The following is a 25,117-nucleotide window of genomic DNA, read 5'->3' on the forward strand; positions in this document are numbered from 1 at the left end:
TTTGTGGCTTCGTGTTTCTCTGTGTTTACCTTTGCTGATAGAAATTGAGAACATTCATGGCTAACTCTCTGCCACGTGTGACATCGGGTTCTAGTAGCTCCATTTTGAAATGATCAACTCACAGTCTAGCACTTCACATGGTCACTGAACTCTGAGTGGCTTTTCACATTTCAGGTCTCTGGTGTGACCTACCATGGGTTTGAACTCCCACAGTGAGGGTGGGCCTCAGTGCTTCTGCTCCTGAGCTGACCAAGGACTAAGAGCTGGTAGTGCTATTGTGTGTTATGTGTAGTCTACAACACACTGCTGAACAATCACAGACCATTGCTTTTTGGAAGTGGTATATTTTCTTCAGTACAGACCACTTGTAAGAGATGGCAAAAGCTCTTTATACATGGAACCTCCTGCTGTCCTCACCAGCCTTTCCCCCAGTGTGAGCAGTCATGGTCGAGTTCCTTCCTGACTACTTTGCAGCAAATACCAGAACTTACAACGTCTGGATAGGTTTTTAACATATCAGCTAACCACATCGTATGACACAGCAATCTGATTCCCGACTGCTCAGTTAATGACGTGGCACGCTACCATTGAAGAAGACCAAAGCCTAGCGCCATGGCTGATGAGATAGCAAAAGCTCAGGCTGCCCAGCTCGGCATAGATAACATTTTCGGTGAAAATCATTCACAAAGAGATTCCTGCAAAAATATTATTTTAAGATGAACACAATGCAACGCCTGCACGTCTAGTCGGGCAGGAAGTTGACCATGCCAGAGAGGAAGAGGTGAAGCGAGGGTTTTTCTCCTGTCAAAATCTGTCCAAGGTAAGCAGACCGATAAGCAGACCATCTGCTTATTGGGACAACGACTCCCATTGTTAGGGCAGAGAGACATGAATCTTGACCACATGAGGTTGGTGGCACCTTAATTGGGGAGGATGGGCTCGTGGTACTGGGTGGAGTGGAATCAGTGGAATGGTATCAAATACATCAAACACATGGTTTGATGCCATTCCGTTTGCTCTGTTCCAGACATCATTATGAGCCGTTCTCCCCTCAGCAGCCTCCACTGATCTCGACCATGCTCTCCTTCCAATGTTGCTCCCAGCCCTCAACTGTGGTCAGATGTGCAGTGGAGCTGCTGCTGTCAATGAGATCGTTAGTTGCCACAGCAACACCCTATAGCCTTCAGCATAGTGAATAGGGAAGTGAGAAGAACACTTAAACTGACCCCAACCCCCTGAAGACGCCACCCTATATTAAACATATGCAGTATGTAAGGAAACGTTTGAGCTGTGGGGAAATAGCATCTGTGTGATTCCAAAAGTACGTCTGGGTATCAATTACTTTGGTAAGGTGGAACTAGGGTTACATTGGAATTAAAGACATGCTTGTATGACTTTCTTGTATGACTTTCATCACCAGTTCGTTGCATGATTTCTATACTGTACAAAGTAGAATAATAGTAATGGAAAGTTTATTATTTTCTTGCACACACGTATTCCTCTCTCCATAGTAGAGATGGAATCAAATCAAATCAAATGTATTTATATAGCCCTTCTTCGATCAGCTGATATCTCAAAGTGCTGTACAGAAACCCAGCCTAAAACCCCAAACAGCAAGCAATGCAGGTGTAGAAGCACGGACAGACACAAGAATAGACACAAGTCTGTTTTGCCTCCAAAGCCACTTGGGAAGAGTAGGCTGAAGAAATCCAACATCCCCCTTGTGTTTTTGTAACAGCCTGCGTCTGGATTCTCTCAGATTCAAGTTTTATTTGTCTATTTGTGGTGTTGTACACACTCATTTGACTTGGGCAGTGAAAAAAGAAACATCCCAACTGAGTCCTATTGTCAAATCGAGTTTGGGCTCTGACGTTATTCTGGCCATGATCCCATCTGACCCCCCCATTTTAAACGTCTGCTACTGGGGTAGCCTCTACGGATCTGACAGTGGGAAACTCCTCTCTCGTCTCTAACATATAGGCTCACTTTTTGTGAACAGTCCCTCACAAGTCATGCTGTTGAATAAACTAGTTGTCTGCTGATTTTGTTCTTATATAGGATGTAATCTGAGACAATATCCAAACTGCTTGAACAATATGTCAACAATGGCTGAATTTAACCGAAGCACGGACCAAACATTGTCCCACACAATCAGCTGGCAAATTTTACAAGCACTTCCAGCTGATTGCGAGGGAACGGGCTTTGGTCGACAACATTCGGTTACATTCGGCTATTGTTTACATATTGTGCATCACGTGAAATGCGTCAGGAGATGGTTAGCCTTTCTCCACTTCCTTCACTAAAAGGACCAACCACACGGACAACCGGTAAAGTACTTTTAAATATCATTGTATTCAACATTCTGGCTTGTAACCATGGTAACAGTCTGATGTTTAGACAACTACTGGGGAGGAGAAATAGAGAGCACTACTTTTCTTGAGCTAGATATTTAAGTATCAAAAAGGGGTGCATACGCTTCATTTCTGAGCCCTTGCGTACACTTGTAGTAGGAAGACTGGGATCCATTTTATTCTTTAAAACCCAGAGTGCTCAGAAACACTAGGATCCCAGTGGAACTGAATGCCTTGAACTAGTATATATTTTCCTAATGGAACATACAGCACTATAGGGCTCCTCAGATAAGTAACGACTTGCAGAAAATATAAGTGGGATAAAAGCAGAGAGATTCTGCTTATGGGGGGACCATAGGCCAATAAGTTAAGACTAGCAGAGAATCTCTCTGCTTATATCCCACTTATATTCTTTGCTAGTCCATAAGGTTTAGTTATTTAGCAAACACTCTTATCCTGAGCGATTAGTGTTAAGTGCCTTGCTCAAGAGCACATTGACCGATTTTTCACCTAGTCGGCAGTGTGACTTTGAACCAACCTTTTGGTTACTGGGCTCCAGAGTGGGCTTCAGAGTGGCACAGGGGTCTAAGGCACTGCATCTCAGTGCAGGAGTCATCACTGCAGTCCCTGGTTCAAATCCAGGCTGCATCACATTCAGCTGTGATTGGGAGTCCTATAGGGTGGTGCACAATTGGCCCGGGTAGGCCGTCATTGTAAATGAGAATTTGTTCTTAACTGACTTGCCTAGTTAAATAAAAAATATGTCCTTTCCTGTTCAATCAAAAATATGTTCTGTAGTTCCAATGCCCCAGAGAGACACAGTCATCCTGTGTCTATAAAACAGACCATAATCACAGCATTTTAGATGAATAATGATCTTAATCGTTTACTGGAAGGATCCCCCTGGGGAGAGGGAAAGTCTAGCTCCGGTGAAGTGGGAAAAGCATCAAAAAAACACACCATCATCTCACAGTATCTAACCTGAAAATTGTCATGTAATGTTTGTATACAAACCCAGTGGACTGTCCAATCCCTAAAGGACACAGACTTGCTCACAATGCATTTGTATTAGGTGCAGAAATGTTAGGAATTATGTTCTGCTTGGCTTTTTATGTATCTCTCACTATTCTCAATGAGGGAACCCAGCTTCCTGAAATAAGAGCTTACGCTTGACTATCTTTTATCGTCAGATCCTTCACTTTCATTCCGTGTCATATTCCCAGTAATTCCCTAAGCAACGTTAACTCTACTGTTTGAAAAATAAAGTCTACTGAGGTTTGCTGCTCCATCCACTTTTGGACAACGGGATACAATCCACATTAACCGTCTCCGAGGAACATTTTTACACAGGCCCCATAATTACTTGAGCGATGAATCGTGAGTTTGGAGAAAAAGGGAGCCATCCCTTTCATGCACTGCCTGCTTTGAACAGAGACTCGGAGGCTCTCGCCGAGTGTGTCTCTAAAAGATAGGGTAGTCAAGGCTGAGAACCATCCAAATCAGAAGGATGGGGTGGGGTGTGTGTGTGTGTGTGGGGGGGGGGGGGGGGGGGGAATCATAACAATCATTACATTTGACAACCAAGCTCTGGCTTAATCTCTGGAGTGGAATCATGCATCGCTCTCCATTGGCTAGCCACGTCTTGGTTTGTCGGCAGGTAGCCTAGTGCTTAAGAGCATTGGGCCAGTCTGAGCGGTGCCGGTTCAAATCCCAGAGCTGACTAGGGGAGAAAGTGCCGATGTGCCCTTGAGCTAGGCACGTAACCCTAAATTGCTCTGGTTAAGAGTGTCTGCTAAATTACAAAAATGTTTGCTCTCTTGACCTCCTGCTTTACAGCAGCTGCCCGCCTCATGCGGCATTGTGGGTGTTCTAATCTGAGAATCAATGGGGAGTGGCGGAGGAGTTCTAAGGGATTCTCTGGTGTCAGCGGGGCCCAGGCACAGGCATCGATTGCCTTTTTACGCCAACCCACCCAGGCTCTTTGTAGTCTTTCTCTCTGTATAATGACAACATAGAATACTATTTCAATGAGAAGACCTTGTAGATATTTCTCTGGGGAAATGAATCGTACAGCAAGTCATTGAATGACACAACAAAGGATGCATTTGAGAGAAGCAGCTCTGTACAGATGAAAACAGATAAACACTGCATACGTACATTATTATTTTCGTAGGAACCGATCAAGCCAGTGTCGTACAGCTAGCGTCTAGTGAAGATGGATAAGTGGACATTGATTCGGATCTGTTCACGATTAGTATACTGGACAAATGCAGTCTGTGAATGAAGTTTTTTGAGGAACGTGCACTTTATAGATGTGTAGTGGTTGACTTCGTTTTGCACCGGACACTCTCTGTGCAACCGCGCTGGGGCCTCAATGGCACGTTACAGGTTCCCAAATGGCCGCCGTGCCATGAAATCATGAAATCTTAATACTAAAAGTGACGGTAAACAGCACTTCTTGGTCGTCTCGCCATACACAGGCTTTCACTATACATAAAAAATACATTAAATTATACTAAAATAAAGGCACAAGCACAAGCAGCAAAAGCTGCGTCGATTATGATATAACAAACTATCGCTAAGGCCCGGGCCAAGTAAAAGATCAAAATGTCCAACTCTCCATAAGGTCTGATACAGTAGGAGGTTAAGTGGTTAAGATGGTTGAGTGGTTAAGATGGTTGAGTGGTTAAGATGGTTGAGTGGTTAATATGGATGAGTGGTTAAGATGTTGAGTGGTTAAGATGGATGAGGGGTTAAGATGGATGTGGGGTTAAGATATTGAGTGGTTAAGATGTTGAGTGGTTAGGATGTTGAGTGGTTAGGATGTTGAGTGGTTAAGATGGTTGAGTGGTTAAGATGGTTGAGTGGTTAAGTTGGTTGAGTGGTTAAGATGGTTGAGTGGTTACGATTTTGAGTGGTTGAGTGGTTAAGATGTTGAGGGGTTAAGATGGATGAGTGGTTAAGATGTTGAGTGGTTAAGATGGTTGAGTGGTTAATATGTTCTGTGGTTAAGATGGATGAGTGGTTAAGATGGATGAGTGGTTAAGATGGATGAGTGGTTAAGATGTTGAGTGGTTAAGATGGTTGAGTGGTTAATATGTTGAGTGGTTAAGATGGATGAGTGGTTAAGATGTTGAGTGGTTAAGATGGATGAGGGGTTAAGATGGATGAGGGGTTAAGATATTGAGTGGTTAAGATGTTGAGTGGTTAGGATGTTGAGTGGTTAAGATGGTTGAGTGGTTAAGATGGTTGAGTGGTTAAGATGGTTGAGTGGTTACGATTTTGAGTGGTTGAGTGGTTAAGATTTTGAGTGGTTGAGTGGTTAAGATGTTGAGTGGTTAAGATGTTGAGTGGTTAAGATGGATGAGGGGTTAAGATGGATGAGGGGTTAAGATATTGAGTGGTTAAGATGTTGAGTGGTTAGGATGTTGAGTGGTTAAGATGGTTGAGTGGTTAAGATGGTTGAGTGGTTAAGATGGTTGAGTGGTTAAGATGTTGAGTGGTTACGATTTTGAGTGGTTGAGTGGTTAAGATGGTTGAGTGGTTAAGATGGTTGAGTGGTTAAGATGGATGAGTGGTTAAGATGTTGAGTGGTTAAGATGTTTGAGTGGTTGAGTGGTTAAGATGGATGAGTGGTTAAGATGTTGAGTGGTTAAGATGGATGAGGGGTTAAGATGGATGAGGGGTTAAGATATTGAGTGGTTAAGATGTTGAGTGGTTAGGATGTTGAGTGGTTAAGATGGTTGAGTGGTTAAGATGGTTGAGTGGTTAAGATGGTTGAGTGGTTACGATTTTGAGTGGTTGAGTGGTTAAGATTTTGAGTGGTTGAGTGGTTAAGATGTTGAGTGGTTAAGATGTTGAGTGGTTAAGATGGATGAGGGGTTAAGATGGATGAGGGGTTAAGATATTGAGTGGTTAAGATGTTGAGTGGTTAGGATGTTGAGTGGTTAAGATGGTTGAGTGGTTAAGATGGTTGAGTGGTTAAGATGGTTGAGTGGTTAAGATGTTGAGTGGTTACGATTTTGAGTGGTTGAGTGGTTAAGATGTTGAGTGGTTAAGATGTTGAGTGGTTAAGATGGATGAGTGGTTAAGATGTTGAGTGGTTAAGATTTTGAGTGGTTGAGTGGTTAAGATGGATGAGTGGTTAAGATGGATGAGTGGTTAAGATATTGAGTCTTTAAGATGTTGAGTGGTTAAGATGTTGAGTGGTTAAGATGGATGAGTGGTTAAGATGGATGAGTGGTTAAGATGTTGAGTGGTTAAGATCTACAGTGGTTAAGATGTTGAGTGGTTGAGTGGTTAAGATGTTGAGTGGTTAAGATGTTGAGTGGTTAAGATGTTGAGTGGTTAAGATTTTGAGTGGTTAAGATTTTGAGTGGTTAAGATGGATGAGTGGTGAAGATGTTGAGTGGTTAAGATGTTAAGATGAAAGAGTGGTTAAGATGGAGGAGTGGTTAAGATGGATGAGTGGTTAAGATGTTGAGGGGTTAAGATGGAGTAGGGGTTAAGATGGATGAGGGGTTAAGATGTTGAGTGGTTAAGATGTTGAGTGGTTAAGATGGTTGAGTGGTTAAGATGTTGAGTGGTTAAGATGTTGAGTCTTTAAGATGTTGAGTGGTTAAGATGTTGAGTGGTTGAGTGGTTAAGATGAGTGGTTAAGATGGATGAGTGGTTAAGATGGATGAGTGGTTAAGATATTGAGTCTTTAAGATGTTGAGTGGTTAAGATGTTGAGTGGTTAAGATGTTGAGTGGTTAAGATGGATGAGTGGTTAAGATGGATGAGTGGTTAAGATGGATGAGTGGTTAAGATGTTGAGTGGTTAAGATGTTGAGTGGTTAAGATTTTGAGTGGTTAAGATGGATGAGTGGTGAAGATGTTGAGTGGTGAAGATGTTAAGATGGATGAGTGGTTAAGATGGATGAGTGGTTAAGATGGATGAGTGGTTAAGATGTTGAGTGGTTAAGATGTTGAGTGGTTAAGATGTTGAGTGGTTAAGATGGATGAGTGGTTAAGATGTTGAGTGGTTAAGATGTTGAGTGGTTAAGATGGATGAGTGGTTATGATGGATGAGTGGTTGATGTTGAGTGGTTAAGATGTTAAGATGGATGAGTGGTTAAGATGGATGAGTGGTTAAGATGGATGAGTGGTTAAGATGGATGAGTGGTTAAGATGTTGAGTGGTTAAGATGTTGAGTGGTTAAGATGGATGAGTGGTTAAGATGGATGAGTGGTTAAGATGGATGAGTGGTTAAGATGGATGAGTGGTTAAGATGGATGAGTGGTTAAGATGTACAGTGGTTAAGATGGATGAGTGGTTAAGATGGATGAGTGGTTAAGATGGATGAGTGGTTAAGATGTTGAGTGGTTAAGATGTTGAGTGGTTAAGATGTTGAGTGGTTAAGATGTTGAGTGGTTAAGATTTTGAGTGGTTAAGATGGATGAGTGGTTAAGATGGATGAGTGGTGAAGATGTTGAGTGGTTAAGATGTTAAGATGGATGAGTGGTTAAGATGGATGAGTGGTTAAGATGGATGAGTGGTTAAGATGGATGAGGGGTTAAGATGGATGAGTGGTTAAGATGGATGAGTGGTTAAGATGGATGAGTGGTTAAGATGTTGAGTGGTTAAGATGTTGAGTGGTTAAGATGTTGAGTGGTTAAGATGTTGAGTGGTTAAGATGGATGAGTGGTTAAGATGGATGAGGGGTTAAGATGGATGAGTGGTTAAGATGGATGAGTGGTTAAGATGGATGAGTGGTTAAGATGTTGAGTGGTTAAGATGTTGAGTGGTTAAGATGTTGAGTGGTTAAGATGTTGAGTCGTTAAGATGGATGAGTGGTTAAGATGGATGAGGGGTTAAGATGGATGAGGGGTTAAGATGTTGAGTGGTTAAGATGTTGAGTGGTTAAGATGTTGAGTGGTTAAGATGTTGAGTGGTTAAGATGTTGAGTGGTTAAGATGGATGAGTGGTTAAGATGGATGACTGGTTAAGATGTTGAGTGGTTAAGATGTTGAGTGGTTAAGATGTTGAGTCTTTAAGATGTTGAGTGGTTAAGATGTTGAGTGGTTGAGTGGTTAAGATGAGTGGTTAAGATGGATGAGTGGTTAAGATGGATGAGTGGTTAAGATATTGAGTCTTTAAGATGTTGAGTGGTTAAGATGGATGAGTGGTTAAGATGGATGAGTGGTTAAGATGGATGAGTGGTTAAGATGTTGAGTGGTTAAGATGTTGAGTGGTTGAGTGGTTAAGATGTTGAGTGGTTAAGATGTTGAGTGGTTAAGATGTTGAGTGGTTAAGATGGATGAGTGGTGAAGATGTTGAGTGGTTAAGATGTTAAGATGGATGAGTGGTTAAGATGGATGAGTGGTTAAGATGGATGAGTGGTTAAGATGTTGAGTGGTTAAGATGTTGAGTGGTTAAGATGTTGAGTGGTTAAGATGGATGAGTGGTTAAGATGTTGAGTGGTTAAGATGGATGAGTGGTTATGATGGATGAGTGGTTGATGTTGAGTGGTTAAGATGTTAAGATGGATGAGTGGTTAAGAAGGATGAGTGGTTTAGATGGATGAGTGGTTAAGATGTTGAGTGGTTAAGATTTTGAGTGGTTAAGATGGATGAGTGGTTAAGATGTTGAGTGGTTAAGATGTTGAGTGGTTAAGATGGATGAGTGGTTAAGATGGATGAGTGGTTAAGATGGATGAGTGGTTAAGATGGATGAGTGGTTAAGATGGATGAGTGGTTAAGATGTTGAGTGGTTAAGATGTACAGTGGTTAAGATGGATGAGTGGTTAAGATGGATGAGTGGTTAAGATGTTGAGTGGTTAAGATGTTGAGTGGTTAAGATTTTGAGTGGTTAAGATGGATGAGTGGTTAAGATGGATGAGTGGTTAAGATGGATGAGTGGTGAAGATGTTGAGTGGTTAAGATGTTAAGATGGATGAGTGGTTAAGATGGATGAGTGGTTAAGATGGATGAGTGGTTAAGATGGATGAGGGGTTAAGATGGAAAATTGGTTAAGATGTTGAGTGGTTAAGATGGATGAGTGGTTAAGATGGATGAGTGGTTAAGATGGATGAGTGGTTAAGATGTTGAGTGGTTAAGATGTTGAGTGGTTAAGATGTTGAGTGGTTAAGATGGATGAGTGGTTAAGATGGATGAGTGGTTAAGATGTTGAGTGGTTAAGATGTTGAGTGGTTAAGATGTTGAGTGGTTAAGATGTTGAGTGGTTAAGATGGATGAGTGGTTAAGATGGATGAGTGGTTAAGATGGATGAGTGGTTAAGATATTGAGTCTTTAAGATGTTGAGTGGTTAAGATGTTGAGTGGTTAAGATGTTGAGTGGTTAAGATGGATGAGTGGTTTAGATGGATGAGTGGTTAAGATGTTGAGTGGTTAAGATGTACAGTGGTTAAGATGTTGAGTGGTTGAGTGGTTAAGATGTTGAGTGGTTAAGATGTTGAGTGGTTAAGATGTTGAGTGGTTAAGATTTTGAGTGGTTAAGATTTTGAGTGGTTAAGATGGATGAGTGGTTAAGATGGATGAGTGGTGAAGATGTTGAGTGGTTAAGATGAAAGAGTGGTTAAGATGGATGAGTGGTTAAGATGGATGAGTGGTTAAGATGGATGAGTGGTTAAGATGTTGAGTGGTTAAGATGTTGAGTGGTTAAGATGGATGAGGGGTTAAGATGGATGAGGGGTTAAGATGTTGAGTGGTTAAGATGTTGAGTGGTTAAGATGTTGAGTGGTTAAGATGTTGAGTGGTTAAGATGTTGAGTCTAAGATGTTGAGTCTAAGATGTTGAGTCTAAGATGTTGAGTGGTTAAGATGTTGAGTGGTTGAGTGGTTAAGATGAGTGGTTAAGATGGATGAGTGGTTAAGATATTGAGTCTTTAAGATGTTGAGTGGTTAAGATGGATGAGTGGTTAAGATGGATGAGTGGTTAAGATGGATGAGTGGTTAAGATGTTGAGTGGTTAAGATGTTGAGTGGTTAAGATGTTGAGTGGTTAAGATGTTGAGTGGTTAAGATGTTGAATGGTTAAGATGTTGAGTGGTTAAGATGTTAAGATGGATGAGTGGTTAAGATGGATGAGTGGTTAAGTTGGATGAGTGGTTAAGATGGATGAGTGGTTAAGATGGATGAGTGGTTAAGATGTTGAGTGGTTAAGATGTTGAGTGGTTAAGATGTTGAGTGGTTAAGATGTTGAGTGGTTAAGATGGATGAGTGGTTAAGATGTTGAGTGGTTAAGATGGATGAGTGGTTATGATGGATGAGTGGTTGATGTTGAGTGGTTAAGATGTTAAGATGGATGAGTGGTTAAGATGGATGAGTGGTTTAGATGGATGAGTGGTTAAGATGTTGAGTGGTTAAGATGTTGAGTGGTTAAGATGGATGAGTGGTTAAGATGGATGAGTGGTTAAGATGGATGAGTGGTTAAGATGGATGAGTGGTTAAGATGGATGAGTGGTTAAGATGTTGAGTGGTTAAGATGTTGAGTGGTTAAGATTTTGAGTGGTTAAGATGGATGAGTGGTTAAGATGGATGAGTGGTGAAGATGTTGAGTGGTTAAGATGTTAAGATGGATGAGTGGTTAAGATGGATGAGTGGTTAAGATGGATGAGTGGTTAAGATGGATGAGTGGTTAAGATGGATGAGGGGTTAAGATGGATGAGTGGTTAAGATGTTGAGTGGTTAAGATGTTGAGTGGTTAAGATGTTGAGTGGTTAAGATGTTGAGTGGTTAAGATGGATGAGGGGTTAAGATGGATGAGGGGTTAAGATGTTGAGTGGTTAAGATGTTGAGTGGTTAAAATGTTGAGTGGTTAAGATGGATGAGTGGTTAAGATGGATGAGTGGTTAAGATGGATGAGTGGTTAAGATGGATGAGTGGTTAAGATGGATGAGTGGTTAAGTTGTTGAGTGGTTAAGATGTTGAGTGGTTAAGATGGATGAGGGGTTAAGATGTTGAGTGGTTAAGATGGATGAGGGGTTAAGATGGATGAGGGGTTAAGATGTTGAGTGGTTAAGATGGATGAGTGGTTAAGATGGATGAGGGGTTAATATGTTCTGTGGTTAAGATGGATGAGTGGTTAAGATGTTGAGTGGTTAAGATGGATGAGGGGTTAAGATGGATGAGGGGTTAAGATGTTGAGTGGTTAAGATGTTGAGTGGTTAAGATGTTGAGTGGTTAAGATGTTGAGTGGTTAAGATGGTTGAGTGGTTAAGATGTTGAGTGGTTAAGATGTTGAGTGGTTGAGTGGTTAAGATGAGTGGTTAAGATGGATGAGTGGTTAAGATGGATGAGTGGTTAAGATATTGAGTCTTTAAGATGTTGAGTGGTTAAGATGTTGAGTGGTTAAGATGGATGAGTGGTTAAGATGGATGAGTGGTTAAGATGTTGAGTGGTTAAGATGTACAGTGGTTAAGATGTTGAGTGGTTGAGTGGTTAAGATGTTGAGTGGTTAAGATGTTGAGTGGTTAAGATGGATGAGTGGTTAAGATGGATGAGTGGTTAAGATGTTGAGTGGTTAAGATGGATGAGTGGTTAAGATGGATGAGTGGTTAAGATGGATGAGTGGTTAAGATGGATGAGTGGTTAAGATGGATGAGGGGTTAAGATGGATGAGTGGTTAAGATGTTGAGTGGTTAAGATGTTGAGTGGTTAAGATGGATGAGTGGTTAAGATGGATGAGTGGTTAAGATGGATGAGTGGTTAAGATGGATGAGTGGTTAAGTTGTTGAGTGGTTAAGATGTTGAGTGGTTAAGATGGATGAGGGGTTAAGATGTTGAGTGGTTAAGATGGATGAGGGGTTAAGATGGATGAGGGGTTAAGATGGTGAGTGGTTAAGATGGATGAGTGGTTAAGATGGATGAGGGGTTAATATGTTCTGTGGTTAAGATGGATGAGTGGTTAAGATGTTGAGTGGTTAAGATGGATGAGGGGTTAAGATGTTGAGTGGTTAAGATGTTGAGTGGTTAAGATGTTGAGTGGTTAAGATGTTGAGTGGTTGAGATGGTTGAGTTGTTAAGATGTTGAGTGGTTAAGATGTTGAGATGTTGAGTGGTTGAGTGGTTAAGATGTTGAGTGGTTAAGATGTTGAGTGGTTAAGATGTTGAGTGTTTAAGATGGATGAGTGGTTAAGATGGATGAGTGGTTAAGATGTTGAGTGGTTAAGATGTACAGTGGTTAAGATGTTGAGTGGTTGAGTGGTTAAGATGTTGAGTGGTTAAGATGTTGAGTGGTTAAGATTTTGAGTGGTTATGATGGATGAGTTGTGAAGATGTTGAGTGGTTAAGATTTTAAGATGGATGAGTGGTTAAGATGTTGAGTGGTTAAGATGTTGAGTGGTTAAGATGGATGAGTGGTTAAGATGGATGAGTGGTTAAGATGTTGAGTGGTTAAGATGGATGAGTGGTTAAGATGTTGAGTGGTTAAGATGTTAAGATGGATGAGTGGTTAAGATGTTAAGATGGATGAGTGGTTAAGATGGATGAGTGGTTACGATGGATAAGTGGTTAAGATGTTGAGTGGTTAAGATGTTGAGTGGTTGAGTGGTTAAGATGGATAAGTGGTTAAGATGGATAAGTGGATGTAATGTTCAGTCACTGGACCCAGGCCTACTCTTATATTTGATGTACATTTTTCCCCAGTTCCTTCCATTTGCAGTTGATTTTCTTAGAATTGATGGAAGCCCCCGGCTGGAAGAGGGCCTCTCATTTCGCAGTCTCACATTTCAGTTGTTTTTCCATGCGTTGTAAATCAAGCCATTGGAAAAATATGATTTAATTTTGCCTGGATAGATCTTATGAATCAAATTGTGTTTTTTTGTTCATGTAAATGACCTCTTCTCTAATAACATGTGATTTGCTTAACAAATTGGAACTACGACAGGATATGTAATTAATTGGATATCTACTACTTTGGAATTATGTCTGGATATGGTAATTGTTCCAAATGCTGTTTGTCTAATGTGTACATTCTCTCTCTCTCTCTCTCTCTCTCTCTCTCTCTCTCTCTCTCTCTCTCTCTCTCTCTCTCTTTCCTGTCCTCATTGGCCCCTTTGAAGCAGAAGAGTATGCTGTCTAATCTGTTTGTTTTCTCTCTCTCTCGCTCTCTGCTTCCTGTCCTTGTTGGCCCCTCTGATGCAGAAGAGTATGCTGTTGAAGGTAAGGCTACTATTTATCTCCTACAGGCCTAAGATGGATTCTTCTATGACGTTGGCATCCATATTGGATGGTGGTTGCTGTACATTCTGTTGCGGCCTCCCTCTTGGGAGGGGCATTGTCAGTGCGATTGGACAGCGATTATCGTGACTCCCGGGGGCATAAATGACGCTGTTTTAAAAATGGAACCGCAGCTTTTGTTTCTCTATATAACATTTCCTACTCTTCTCAAAGTTACGTTCTTTTCTTCCTTGGTTTGATTATTTTATTTTAACTATTTATGCATACGGTTTCTCAGTTGGGACTTTATACTCCTATATGTGACAGGGCTGGCACTTGCGAAAGTGATTAATGATTCAACCTAGGAGTAAAATATGTGACTATTATCAAATGCTAATAAGTCGTTGAGATGGAAGTATTTCTAGTAGGACAGATGAACCGTGTGATACTGTTTCAAGTTTCCCTCCGGCTCTCTGTACACCCACCTCCAGCGTGGGAGAGCGGGTAAGAGCCAGGGCTGCCAGTCAGGGCCCTTGGGACCACATCAGCCCCTGAGGCTTGTCGCTAGGCTAGCTCGCAGCTCAGCCTAACATATGGGAAGATTAGCATTAGATCCCTGTCTGTCTGGGCCTGCCTGTCATTTCCTCAGCCGTACCAGGGGGGGAAATGAAGGAACATCAACCGGATCAGTCAGACAGAGGTGGTGCAGCAAGCAGTTTACCGATAACTCCCCAGACACGCCGTTCCAGACGCGTTTGACTCTGTAATTGATAGGCAGGCTGATCCGACCCGTGCTGCGCTGTATGCGGTGAGGTTTGGTGGACGGGGGAGGGGGGCCGCCATGTTTCCCCCTATCAGGAATGCTGGGTGATGGATTACCCCTCTCCCAGGCTGCAGCAAGCTCGCAGGGGAAATTGCTATGGATAGACACTCAAAGTTTTTCCCCAAAACATGAATCAGAGTTTCTGCAGTTGTTGTGCTACCCACCCCTGTGTCTCGGCTCGAGTTTGTTTCATCATATTGGAATCAGAGAGAAGGAGTAGTTCGATTCATCATATTGGAATCAGAGAGAAGGAGTAGTTCGATTCATCATATTGGAATCAGAGAGAAGGAGTAGTTTGATTCATCATATTGGAATCAAAGAGAAGGAGTAGTTTGTTTCATCATATTGGAATCAGAGAGAAGGAGTAGTTTGTTTCATCATATTGGAATCAGAGAGAAGGAGTAGTTTGTTTCATCATATTGGAATCAGAGAGAAGGAGTAGTTTGTTTCATCATATTGGAATCAGAGAGAAGGAGTAGTTTGTTTCATCATATTGGAATCAGAGAGAAGGAGTAGTTTGATTCATCATATTGGAATCAAAGAGAAGGAGTAGTTTGTTTCATCATATTGGAATCAGAGAGAAGGAGTAGTTTGTTTCATCATATTGGAATCAGATAGGAGTGCATATTCCAAATTGTCTTTACTTCGTGAACCCAATTTGAATTGTGACCTGGGTTTGATATGCAGAGAGCAGGGCTGTATAACAGAAACGGTTTGAAGCTGACATTCTCCCGCTGCGTTTGAATCTGAAGATCAGAGACCTGTCCTGCTATCTCCTCCCTCAGTGTGTGTGTGTGCGCTCACGCGCTTGGCGAGTCACGACCGCCCGTGCCGCTGGGGTCACATGTCGGAAGCGCTGAAGCCGTTGATGGGAAAATGTCAGGGTGGTGGTGGGGGCGGACAGCGAAGGGACAGAGGTCATTCGTTTCCACGTTCCCGGCTGATATGCCCTGACGGCTCCTCACTCCGTACCGCGGCCCCTCCAAGCCTGTGTGAGGAGTTAGGAGGGGGCAGCCAGCTACCTCGCGTTGTGTGTGTGTGTTTGTCTGTGATCTTGACTCAGAGGAGCAGAGCGAGGACCCATGCTGCAATGATGTGGGGCGATCTGTTTCATGCCCCAGCCCCAGAGGGACTACCACAGCCGAGGGCCCACAGGAGTGGACGGCAGACCTCTAACCGCCACGACTGCCTCCCAGAATGGGAACAAGAGAGCAGCGGCCCAGCAGACCAACAAGAGAGCCATGGGGGTCCTGGGTGACCATTAACATTCATTAGACTGCATAGCCGTGTCCAACTGGGACACACGTCAGTGACACAGCCACCAGGGGGTCCAGCTGAGAGACTAGCCAGGAATGGAAGGACGTAGGGATTTAAATCTGGTCTGGCTTGTTATTTCATTTGCTCCTTATATTTTAAACTGATTTTGGACCGTGCAGACACTTTGCATTGGTCCAAGGGTAGCTGTTGAAGTTGGGTTAACTTTTTATTCTGGATGCTTTTGGGCAGTTTAAATGTGACAATTGCCCTTGTCTGGTGTTCCAGGTGTGTCCCAGTTGCAAAGCTATTGGCTAAAAGAAAGATGATTCTAATCTGCAGGCTTGTGGCTGTGGTACCCCAGGGTTTACAAAGCATTTGCACAAGTAGCAGGGCTTTTAATTCCCCCCCAGAAATGCTCCAGGGTTGGCTATTTGTTCAGAGCTACCAATGTTTTCTTTGACAAATGGCAGTAATAAGGTACACACTAAAAAACAAAGTCTGAACTTTCACCCCAAGTAATGGGCATTTGTGTTCTCCCAAGTCATGATGTTTTAATTAAGAAGTGAATAAGGACCCCCAGAGATGTGTGTTGTGTATTAGTAGGACACAGATACTTTAGGTAGTTATCTAATGGTTCATCGTCTCATTCGTCATCTTTGAGAATGCCTGGAAGCCAGAAGCAACCTTGCTCCATGGTTTTTGTCCTATTTTTAGGGCCTTGATCCGTCACCATCTTTGGTCTAATTAGTGATAGTGACCGTGCGTGTAAAGGTTGCTGGAGATTGATGAAACGGGGAGACCTTGAAAGCCCGGGGGACAGAGGTGCCCCTGGAACACGGTTGGTTGACTGCGCTGGCAGACAGTGGAGGCAACGCTTGATGATCTGCTGTTTCACTGACCCGTTTTCACTGCTAAGCCAACCCCCACAGTTCTAGCTGCATCAGAGATGGCCAACCAAGCCCTTTTCCTGGGTTTGGCATAGGAAATACACCACCTGCTGTAATGTACTGTACTCAAACAGGCACAGGATTCACATTACAAAGACCACTGACAGATAATATAGCAGATTTATATTTCGAACGATAAAGAAATTGTATCAGTTTACATTTTTGATTCATATTTCTGTTGTTTTGTTCTGAGCATCATACTGAATGCATGGTCAGATAGAGCCAAACAGACAGTGACAGAGAGACAGTACGAGTCATAAAGAATCACAGTACATCCACAGCTACGACACGGTCTGTGTGAGTTCCCCAGTGATCTGTTTGGGCTGAGGGACGCACCAAGCGAATCCCACTGCTCTAGCTCACGGTCTTTTATTTTCTGGGACATCCAGGCCAGGAGTTCATCTATAAGCTTTGGGAGTTTGATGTTGAGTGGAGATATGGGATTGCAGGTTGAGTGATGACTGTACTGTAGTTATGGGAGATTAGTCTGGATCATCCAAACCAGATTATGGATTTTGTTCTTATTGCAGAGAAAATAGAGAGAAAAAAATCTATCCTAGATATGTCTGCAGTACAGTGGAGTAAACATGGAAGCAATAGAACATTAAGGTACTGATGTCAGAAGGGCATTAACCTACTTTTGGATATTATTGTTGTTGGAATTTTTTGAGAGTCTTGTCTAAGTTTATATATTTATATGCATATGTATTCAAAGCTACTTCTGAGCTTTGTCTATTCAGTAACTTATTTGTTATGTAAAGCTAAAGATGAACGGATATCTCAGAATTGACTAGGAGTACAGAGAAAAAGACATGTCTTTACAACACGGTATTGAACAACACGGTATTGTACGACACAGTATTGAACAACACGGTATTGACTGCGTTGTACGTCTCAAAACAGTCAATTCAAACAACAATGAAAAAACGATATGGCACGAACACAACGTTCCAGTATGATTACCACCACCATTCTTCTACTCTGTCTAATCTACAGCTACCAAGACACCAACTTCCTTTTCATCTTGTCACGTTCCCCAGCAATAAATGTTGTCGCTCAAACAGAAGAGGGAACTATAAAAGAGTCACTGATAACAACCAAAACAAAACAGGTGTGGTTTTAGGAGGGGTCCTGAAAGACACTGTTGACTAACAACAACTGGAACTCTGAAGACACACTTCAAGACCAAGACACTCCCTCTTCATCTCCTGTACGGCACATTCCCTTTGTTCCCCACAATGCTATTGGTTTTCTCATATTGTCATATCGCCGATATGATGAAACAAAACAAACACATTCACAAACAGTATCCCTCCCTCCGTATTGCCTTTGGAAAGAGCTGGGAGTTATAAGACCTGAATGACGTACTGTACTGCTGCAGAGGCGAATGGAGGGAGGCATTGATCTGCTTCTCCTCTCCCTCCACGTTCTCCCCCAGACCAGGACACTTGAGATAAACAGTGCTGAGGTCCTGGAGGATCACGCTCAACCCATGTCCATTCTCACAGGCAACAAATTCCGCCTTCTCACACACAGTCACACACACACTGTATATCTCTGCTTCTGTGATATCACAGTCAAAAGGCTGAGCAGTGGGCACTCCAGTTGTGAACAGCAATTCCAAATGAAACGTGTGCGTGTGTATGTGTGGCCTTGAACGCTACTCTATATTGATGGAGCTACACTGCTTTAGGCTTTCGACAACACTGCCAATGCCATGTCTGTAACGTCCATAAACTGTACATGGTCTCACTTCATGTTGATTAGGATGACTTCTGCTGGCTCTCAGTTCGCTAGCCTTGAGATTGCCATTCAGACAGATGCCCACCCTGTGCTAAGATGGCTGCCGGTCGAGTGTGTTGCTGCCTATTGGGCCAGGGCCCACAGTGGGAAGAGAGGCCATGGTTAGATCCCTGCATACAATATCATTGGGGTGCAATATAGGCTGCATCTATCTATCTCAGGGACTCACACATTGTTATAATGGAAGCTAGTGACACATTTCACGTCATCAACAAAGTGATTAACACCCTGGAAATGTATTTCAAGAGTACTGTATGTCAATGTCCAGTATAACACCTTAAGTCTTTATCCAATTTGTCATGATTTCCTGAATGCGTTATGTGATTCTACGTATTCTCAAATGGCATTTGTGCTATTCCCTGAATGTATATGCTTCTAGCTATTTGAGACAGTAGAAATGCTCTGCTTGAAATGGCTCTGATTTTGGAGGGATTTTGTTCCAATCCCCAAGTCTCCCCTCCCCTGAGTGTATTCAAATGAAAATGTGTCTTGCTTCATTTGCCGTGCCTAGGTGGATTCGAAGTGAATTAACAAAATTAACATAGTCTTTTAAGTGTTTCCCTGAGGAACAGAGGTTATGGGGCATTTGGAGTTGATATTGTATTGTCTTTAGTTTTGTCATCTTCCATCGCTTAAATTTATGCCCCGTCAGGAATGCAATCCCTGTAATCCTCTCTCTCTCTCTCTTTCTCTCTCTATTCATCTCCCTTTGGCTCTTACACTCTGTCCTATTCTCATGTACTGTATCTTCCAGGATATCTATCCATCTACCTGTATTCCTAGACTTTCTTCACCTTTTTAATCTTCCAATTCATTACATTTTCCTTTTCCTCCCTCGACTTCATTCCCTCTCTACCTCCCTCTCTACGTCGTTCCCTCTCTACCTCCCTCTCTACGTCGTTCCCTCTCTACCTCCCTCTCTACGTCGTTCCCTCTCTACCTCCCTCTCTACGTCGTTCCCTCTCTACCTTCCTCTCTACGTCGTTCCCTCTCTACCTCCCTCTCTACGTCGTTCCCTCTCTACCTCCCTCTCTACGTCGTTCCCTCTCTACCTCCCTCTCTACGTCGTTCCCTCTCTACCTCCCTCTCTACGTCGTTCCCTCTCTACCTTCCTCTCTACGTCGTTCCCTCTCTACCTTCCTCTCTACGTCGTTCCCTCTCTACCTTCCCCTCTACTTCGTTCCCTCTCTACCTCCCTCTCTACTTCGTTCCCTCTCTACCTTCCTCTCTACGTCGTTCCCTCTCTACCTTCCTCTCTACTTCGTTCCCTCTCTACATCCCTCTCTATGTCGTTCCCTACTTACCTCCCTCTCTATGTCATTCCCTCCCTACCTCCCTCTCTACGTTGTTCCCTCTCAGGTCCAGCAGATAACATCTTAGGTTGTTGCTAAGAGGCTTATGGGGGATGCCTCAATAGAGGGAAGTGGATTGCTCCTCTATTGAGTTGAAGGAGGCAATCTGGACAGGGCACACAATGCTAAGGAGGTAGGAGAGGAGGTGGTTCTAAGGAGGTAGGAGAGGAGGTGGTTCTAAAGAGGTAGGAGAGGAGGTGGTTCTAAGGAGGTAGGAGAGGAGGTGGTTCTAAAGAGGTAGGAGAGGAGGTGGTTCTAAGGAGGTAGGAGAAAGGTGGTTCTAAGGAGGTAGGAGAGGAGGTGGTTCTAAGGAGGTAGGAGAGGAGGTGGTTCTAAGGAGGTAGGAGAGGAGGGTATTCTCCACCTGAGTCTCCCTAATGGAGCACAGCTTAATTAACATGTGCTGTACATATTACCTAAAGTCCCAGTGCAGTCAAAACCATCATATTCCGCCCTTTATCATAGTGTAATGGTAGTTTTCGTAATACAACTCCACAATCCTTTAGTCCAGATATGGCACAGGAGGTTGGTAGCACCTTAATTGGGGAGGAAGGGCTTGTGGTAATGACTGAAGCGGAATGAGTGAAATGGTATCTAATACTTGGTTTCCATGGTTTCCACGTGTTTAATGCCATTCTATTTACGGCTTTATTTAGCTACGGTGCACAGTGTTCCAAATAATACCCACATAACATCCATGACACACTTATTCAAGTATGCCAGAGTTCAATAGGTTACACAATAAGGACTTTTGCTTAACTCTGCCCTCGTCGAACACAGTTCACACACAAATGACATTACTCTATCAAAATGATCTGTGCATTACCCAACGCCCACTCTAATATCCTCCCATTTAACCTTGATACAGTAGTACATGTTCTTTATAATGGGGGTAAAATCGAGCGTGCAATTTCATTATGCACTTTTACGGTCTGAATGATTGAAAATATCATCAAAGAAGCAATCAGTGTAGCTGTTCAGTAGTACATAAAGCAACGGAGGCCTCTACGACTATGCATTTATGTTATTGCGCAACTCCATTGAAATATAGTCATGAAAAGTGGGTCTGTGCTCTTAAGAGGTTAAGGCAGCCTTCACAAAACGACAGGTCTAAATTGGCCGTCTTTTGTCTGGCGCGGCGCGAGGAGCATCCTTAAAACACATATTGACTGGCTTGGTGTGTCTGTTATGGCAGGCGCTTTGAGGGGCGCTGACACTTTCCTATTTTCTGCCTGACACTCCTCGTCACTTCCATAACCAGATTTGTCCATCCATGGCTCAAGAAGACGGAAGACAGCCCGAATTTCTTCTTTCTCCCCTTTTATTTCTAGTCTTTCCAAAGTGGGAGAGGACAGCACTGTGTGTGTGCCCTACAGTACCTGCATCCATTTTGGAATTTAGTTATGATGCGAAATGCCACTGACAGGTATCCTAGAAGTCTTTGCCTGGCTGTGTGACACATGGAGAGATTAAACTTGGGCTCGAACAGAGAGGGAGAAAGCTCATCTCCTACACACTGAAGGGTAGAGTTAAGAAAATAAAAAAGACCCCTCTCTACAGGGCTACTAGTCAACTATGTCGACATAGGGCCACAGAGAGAGAGAGAGGGCCACAGAGGGAGAGATAGGGCCACAGAGGGAGAGATAGGGCCACAGAGGGAGAGATAGGGCCACAGAGGGAGAGATAGGGCCACAGAGGGAGAGATAGGGCCACAGAGAGAGAGCTAGGGCCACAGAGAGAGAGAGAGAGGGAGAGAGTGAGGGAGAGAGTGAGGGAGAGAGATTCCTCTACTGTGAAGGTTACGTTGAACTGAGTTCTTCTTAGAATCCCACATTGGTTCTGCACAATGTCCCTACAGCAATACACAGGAAGTGGGCAAATATTCAATTTAAGGAAATGCAATGGCATTGATTGCGCTTTTCCTTGGATGGAGTTGATGGTTATTTTCAGCCTAGCCATAAAGGCTAGATCAGGGCACTCCAACCTTTTTCCTGCAGAGATGCAGTCCTGTAGGTTTGAACTGGTTGATAAGGTGAATCAGGTCAGTGACATCTGGGGTTGGAGCGGAAATGTACAGGAAGGCCGCTCTCCAGGAACAGGGTTGGAGTTAATACCTACAGGAGGGTCGCTCTCCAGGAACAGGGTTGGAGTTAAAACCTACAGGAGGGTCACTCTCCAGGAACAGGGTTGGAGTTAAAACCTACAGGAGGGTCGCTCTCCAGGAACAGGGTTGGAGTTAAAACCTACAGGAGGGTCGCTCTCCAGGAACAGGGTTGGAGTTAAAACCTACAGGAGGGTCGCTCTCCAGGAACAGTGTTGGAGTTAAAACCTACAGGAGGGTCACTCTCCAGGAACAGGGTTGGAGTTAAAACCTACAGGAGGGTCGCTCTCCAGGAACAGCGTTGGAGTTAAAACCTACAGGAGGGTCGCTCTCCAGGAACAGGGTTGGAGTTAAAACCTACAGGAGGGTCGCTCTCCAGGAACAGCGTTGGAGTTAAAACCTACAGGAGGGTCGCTCTCCAGGAACAGGGTTTCAGAGCCCTGGGCTCGATGCTGGACTGGAGTTCGTAGTTGCATGCCCTCACAGAACGATATTCTCGTCATGTATTTAGCTAGTGGCACAATTGTGTATGGGCAACGGCAGTGAAAGACAGGTGGCGGCGTTCAGAGAAATGGGCTGGTAAAATGGAGCTCAATAGGCCACCCAGATGAATGGGCCTGAATCAGAGGAGAAAATGGAAAAGCAGCTATTCTCTTTCATCTTCCCTTCATCTATCCCTCCATCTATCCCTCTATTTTATAATGGAAAACGAGTAACACTTGAGTGAGTCAACATTTTTGTCTCCATTCAGGCCCTCCCTCTTTCTGTCGTTAAAGGGGAGAATATTCTAGAGGGATTTCGCTGGTAATGGCAGTTGATTGTGGTATTTTTCTCCTCCCACTCTCCTCCTCCCCTCCCCTCTTCCCTCTCTTCTCCTCCTCTTCACTTTCTATTCTTTTACTCCCAGTCGCTGGCGGTCCGCATGAAAATGTGGAGGGCAAATGCAATATGATGTGACCTTAAACACAGATCAGATTCAATATTTCTCAAGGGACCTCATCTCTGGTGTTGGAAAGAAAATGGTGTTGCTAGTAAAATGGCTACCAGTATTCGGTCGTCATGGGTACTATAGGATTTGATTGAGCAGATTTGACACTTTTGTTGTGTTTTTGCGTAGGAGTTCTGCTTGGTTATAGGTGTGTGTACGCTGTCATAGAAATGCTGGAAGGGAAGACTTTACCTGATGCACTGAATCTCAGCAAGGGTCCACCCACCTGCAAAGATTTACCCTCAGACACACACACTCTCTCTCTTTCTCTCTTTCTCTCTCTCTCGCTCCCTCCCTCCCTCTGTTTAAATCCTGCCTAAAGCGAACAAATAGCAACTCCCCTCGGCTACAGCCTCCTCTTCATCTGAGAACCCACGTATGATGTTTAATGTGATCACACCTACCATTTACAGGGCTTGTTCTAGACTTAAAGTTGCGATGAATAGGGATTTCAAGTCTTATCAAATAACATGTACACAACCAATGTTAAGACGTGCCCTCCTTCTAACGTACTGGGTGTCGTAGACACTGGTGAAATAATGAGGGGTTGATTTGAGCAGGGACCTCATGGAGGTGCTTTGAAAAGCCTTCCTGACTGACCCCTACTGGGTAAATGAACCCTGACCCGCTCCCTACTAGGTAAATTAACCCTGACCCCCTCCCTACTGGGTAAATTAACCCTGACCCCTCTCCCTACTAGGTAAATGAACCCTGACCCGCTCCCTACTGGGTAAATTAACCCTGACCCCCTCCCTACTGGGTAAATGAACCCTGACCCCCTCCCTACTGGGTAAATGAACCCTGACCCCTCCCTACTGGGTAAATTAACCCTGACCCCCCTCTCTACTGGGTAAATTAACCCTGACCCCCTCCTTACTGGGTAAATTAACCCTGACCCCCTCCCTACTGGGTAAATTAACCCTGACCTGCTCCCTACTGGGTAAATTAACCCTGAACCCCCCTCCCTACTGGGTAAATTAAGCCTGACACCCTCCCTACTGGGTAAATGAACCCTGACACCCTCCCTACTGGGTAAATTAACCCTGACCCCCTCCCTACTGGGTAAATTAACCCTGACCCCCTCCCTACTGGGTAAATTAACCCTGACCCCCTCCCTACTGGGTAAATTAATCCCCGAGCTGACAAGGTAAAAATCTGTCATTCTGCTCCTGAGCAAGGCAGTCAACCGGCACCGAAGACGTGGATGTCGATTATGGCAAACGCCCCGCACCTCTCTGATTCAGAGGGGTTGGGTTAAATGAGGAAGACACATTTCAGTTGAAGGCATTCAGTTGTACAACTGACTAGGTATCCCCCTTTCCCTTTCCTTTACTGGGTAAATTAACTCTGACACCTTACTAGCCAGCTAAGTTAATACCATCAGCGCTAACCGTGTTGGAGGCTTTTCCCTGTGTGTGTGTGTGTGTGTGTGTGTGTGTGTGATATTATATGCCAGGTTGTGATTTAACTGTCATTTTTTTTTACCTTGCTAGATGTGTTGGATGTCAGGCTCAGAAACATTCTCCATAGCTGTAGTGTTATTCCATGCTGTGGATTTCCATTATAATTGGTTGGTTGATGTCTTCCTCCTTCGGCATTGAATTGGCCTTGTACATCGTTTCCATGCACTTTGTCTTAACATTGGTTGTGTACATTTTATTTGATAAGGCTTGAAATCCCTATTCTTTGCAACTTTGAGTCTAAACCAAACGAAATGCAACAGAATGTTCTGTGGAATACACAAGTGGAAGTGGGGAGGTGTGTAGGAAGCGGATTAAACTGTCACGCCTCACTGTGAGGAGTCGACCTCAACGGCTTGATCAATGTCGTCCAGGCACAAGATAATAAACTGGTTAAGTCTCTCCCCAATGGCTTTAATTGAACAAGTACATGTCTCTCACAAGTCCATCTAGGCAGAAGGCCTTCTGGGAATTGGTTGTTTTGGATTGGGAGATCCAGTCCTCGGTCTCCTGGTAAAGCAACTTAATCAAGAACCTGTAACCCCATCAAGGCTTCTCAACGTGGACACGAGAGGTTACTGGAGTGGAGCATCAAATGTGTTTGGATGTGATTGTTTTGGCATTAATAGTTGGTTTGTTTTAAACCAAATATTTAATCAGAATGATTTCAGGTGGTGCCAGAATACACAGTAACTACAATTAGTCCCAGTAATGTTTGTATGAACTGTTGGCATATTCAGGTGCTTGTTTGATCAGCCTGGAGCTATGGCAGTCTGTTTGTGTCTAAGGCAGGGCTCTCCAACCCTGTTCCTGGAGAGCTACCCTCCTGTAGGTTTTCGTTTCAACCCCAGTTGTAACTAACCTGGTTCAGCTTATCA

At 43.5% G+C, this 25,117-nt stretch overlaps 1 protein-coding gene across 9 annotated transcripts in view; it reads left to right on the plus strand.

Moving 5' to 3' along the window:
- The window catches only part of LOC106608688 (neurexin-2), a 1,074,993-nt gene that overhangs the window by 191,090 nt on the left and 858,786 nt on the right, over nucleotides 1-25,117 (plus strand). For all 9 annotated transcript variants that reach the window (XM_045721575.2, XM_045721576.2, XM_045721574.2 and 6 more), the window contains exon 3: nucleotides 13,494-13,511. In XM_045721575.2, the coding sequence (XP_045577531.1) occupies nucleotides 13,494-13,511 (18 nt within the window). The remainder of the gene's footprint in view (nucleotides 1-13,493; nucleotides 13,512-25,117) is intronic.

The sequence above is a fragment of the Salmo salar genome, chromosome 07, assembly GCF_965601325.2.
Source record: "Salmo salar chromosome 07, fSalSal1, whole genome shotgun sequence".
Classification (NCBI taxonomy): Eukaryota; Metazoa; Chordata; class Actinopteri; order Salmoniformes; family Salmonidae; genus Salmo; species Salmo salar.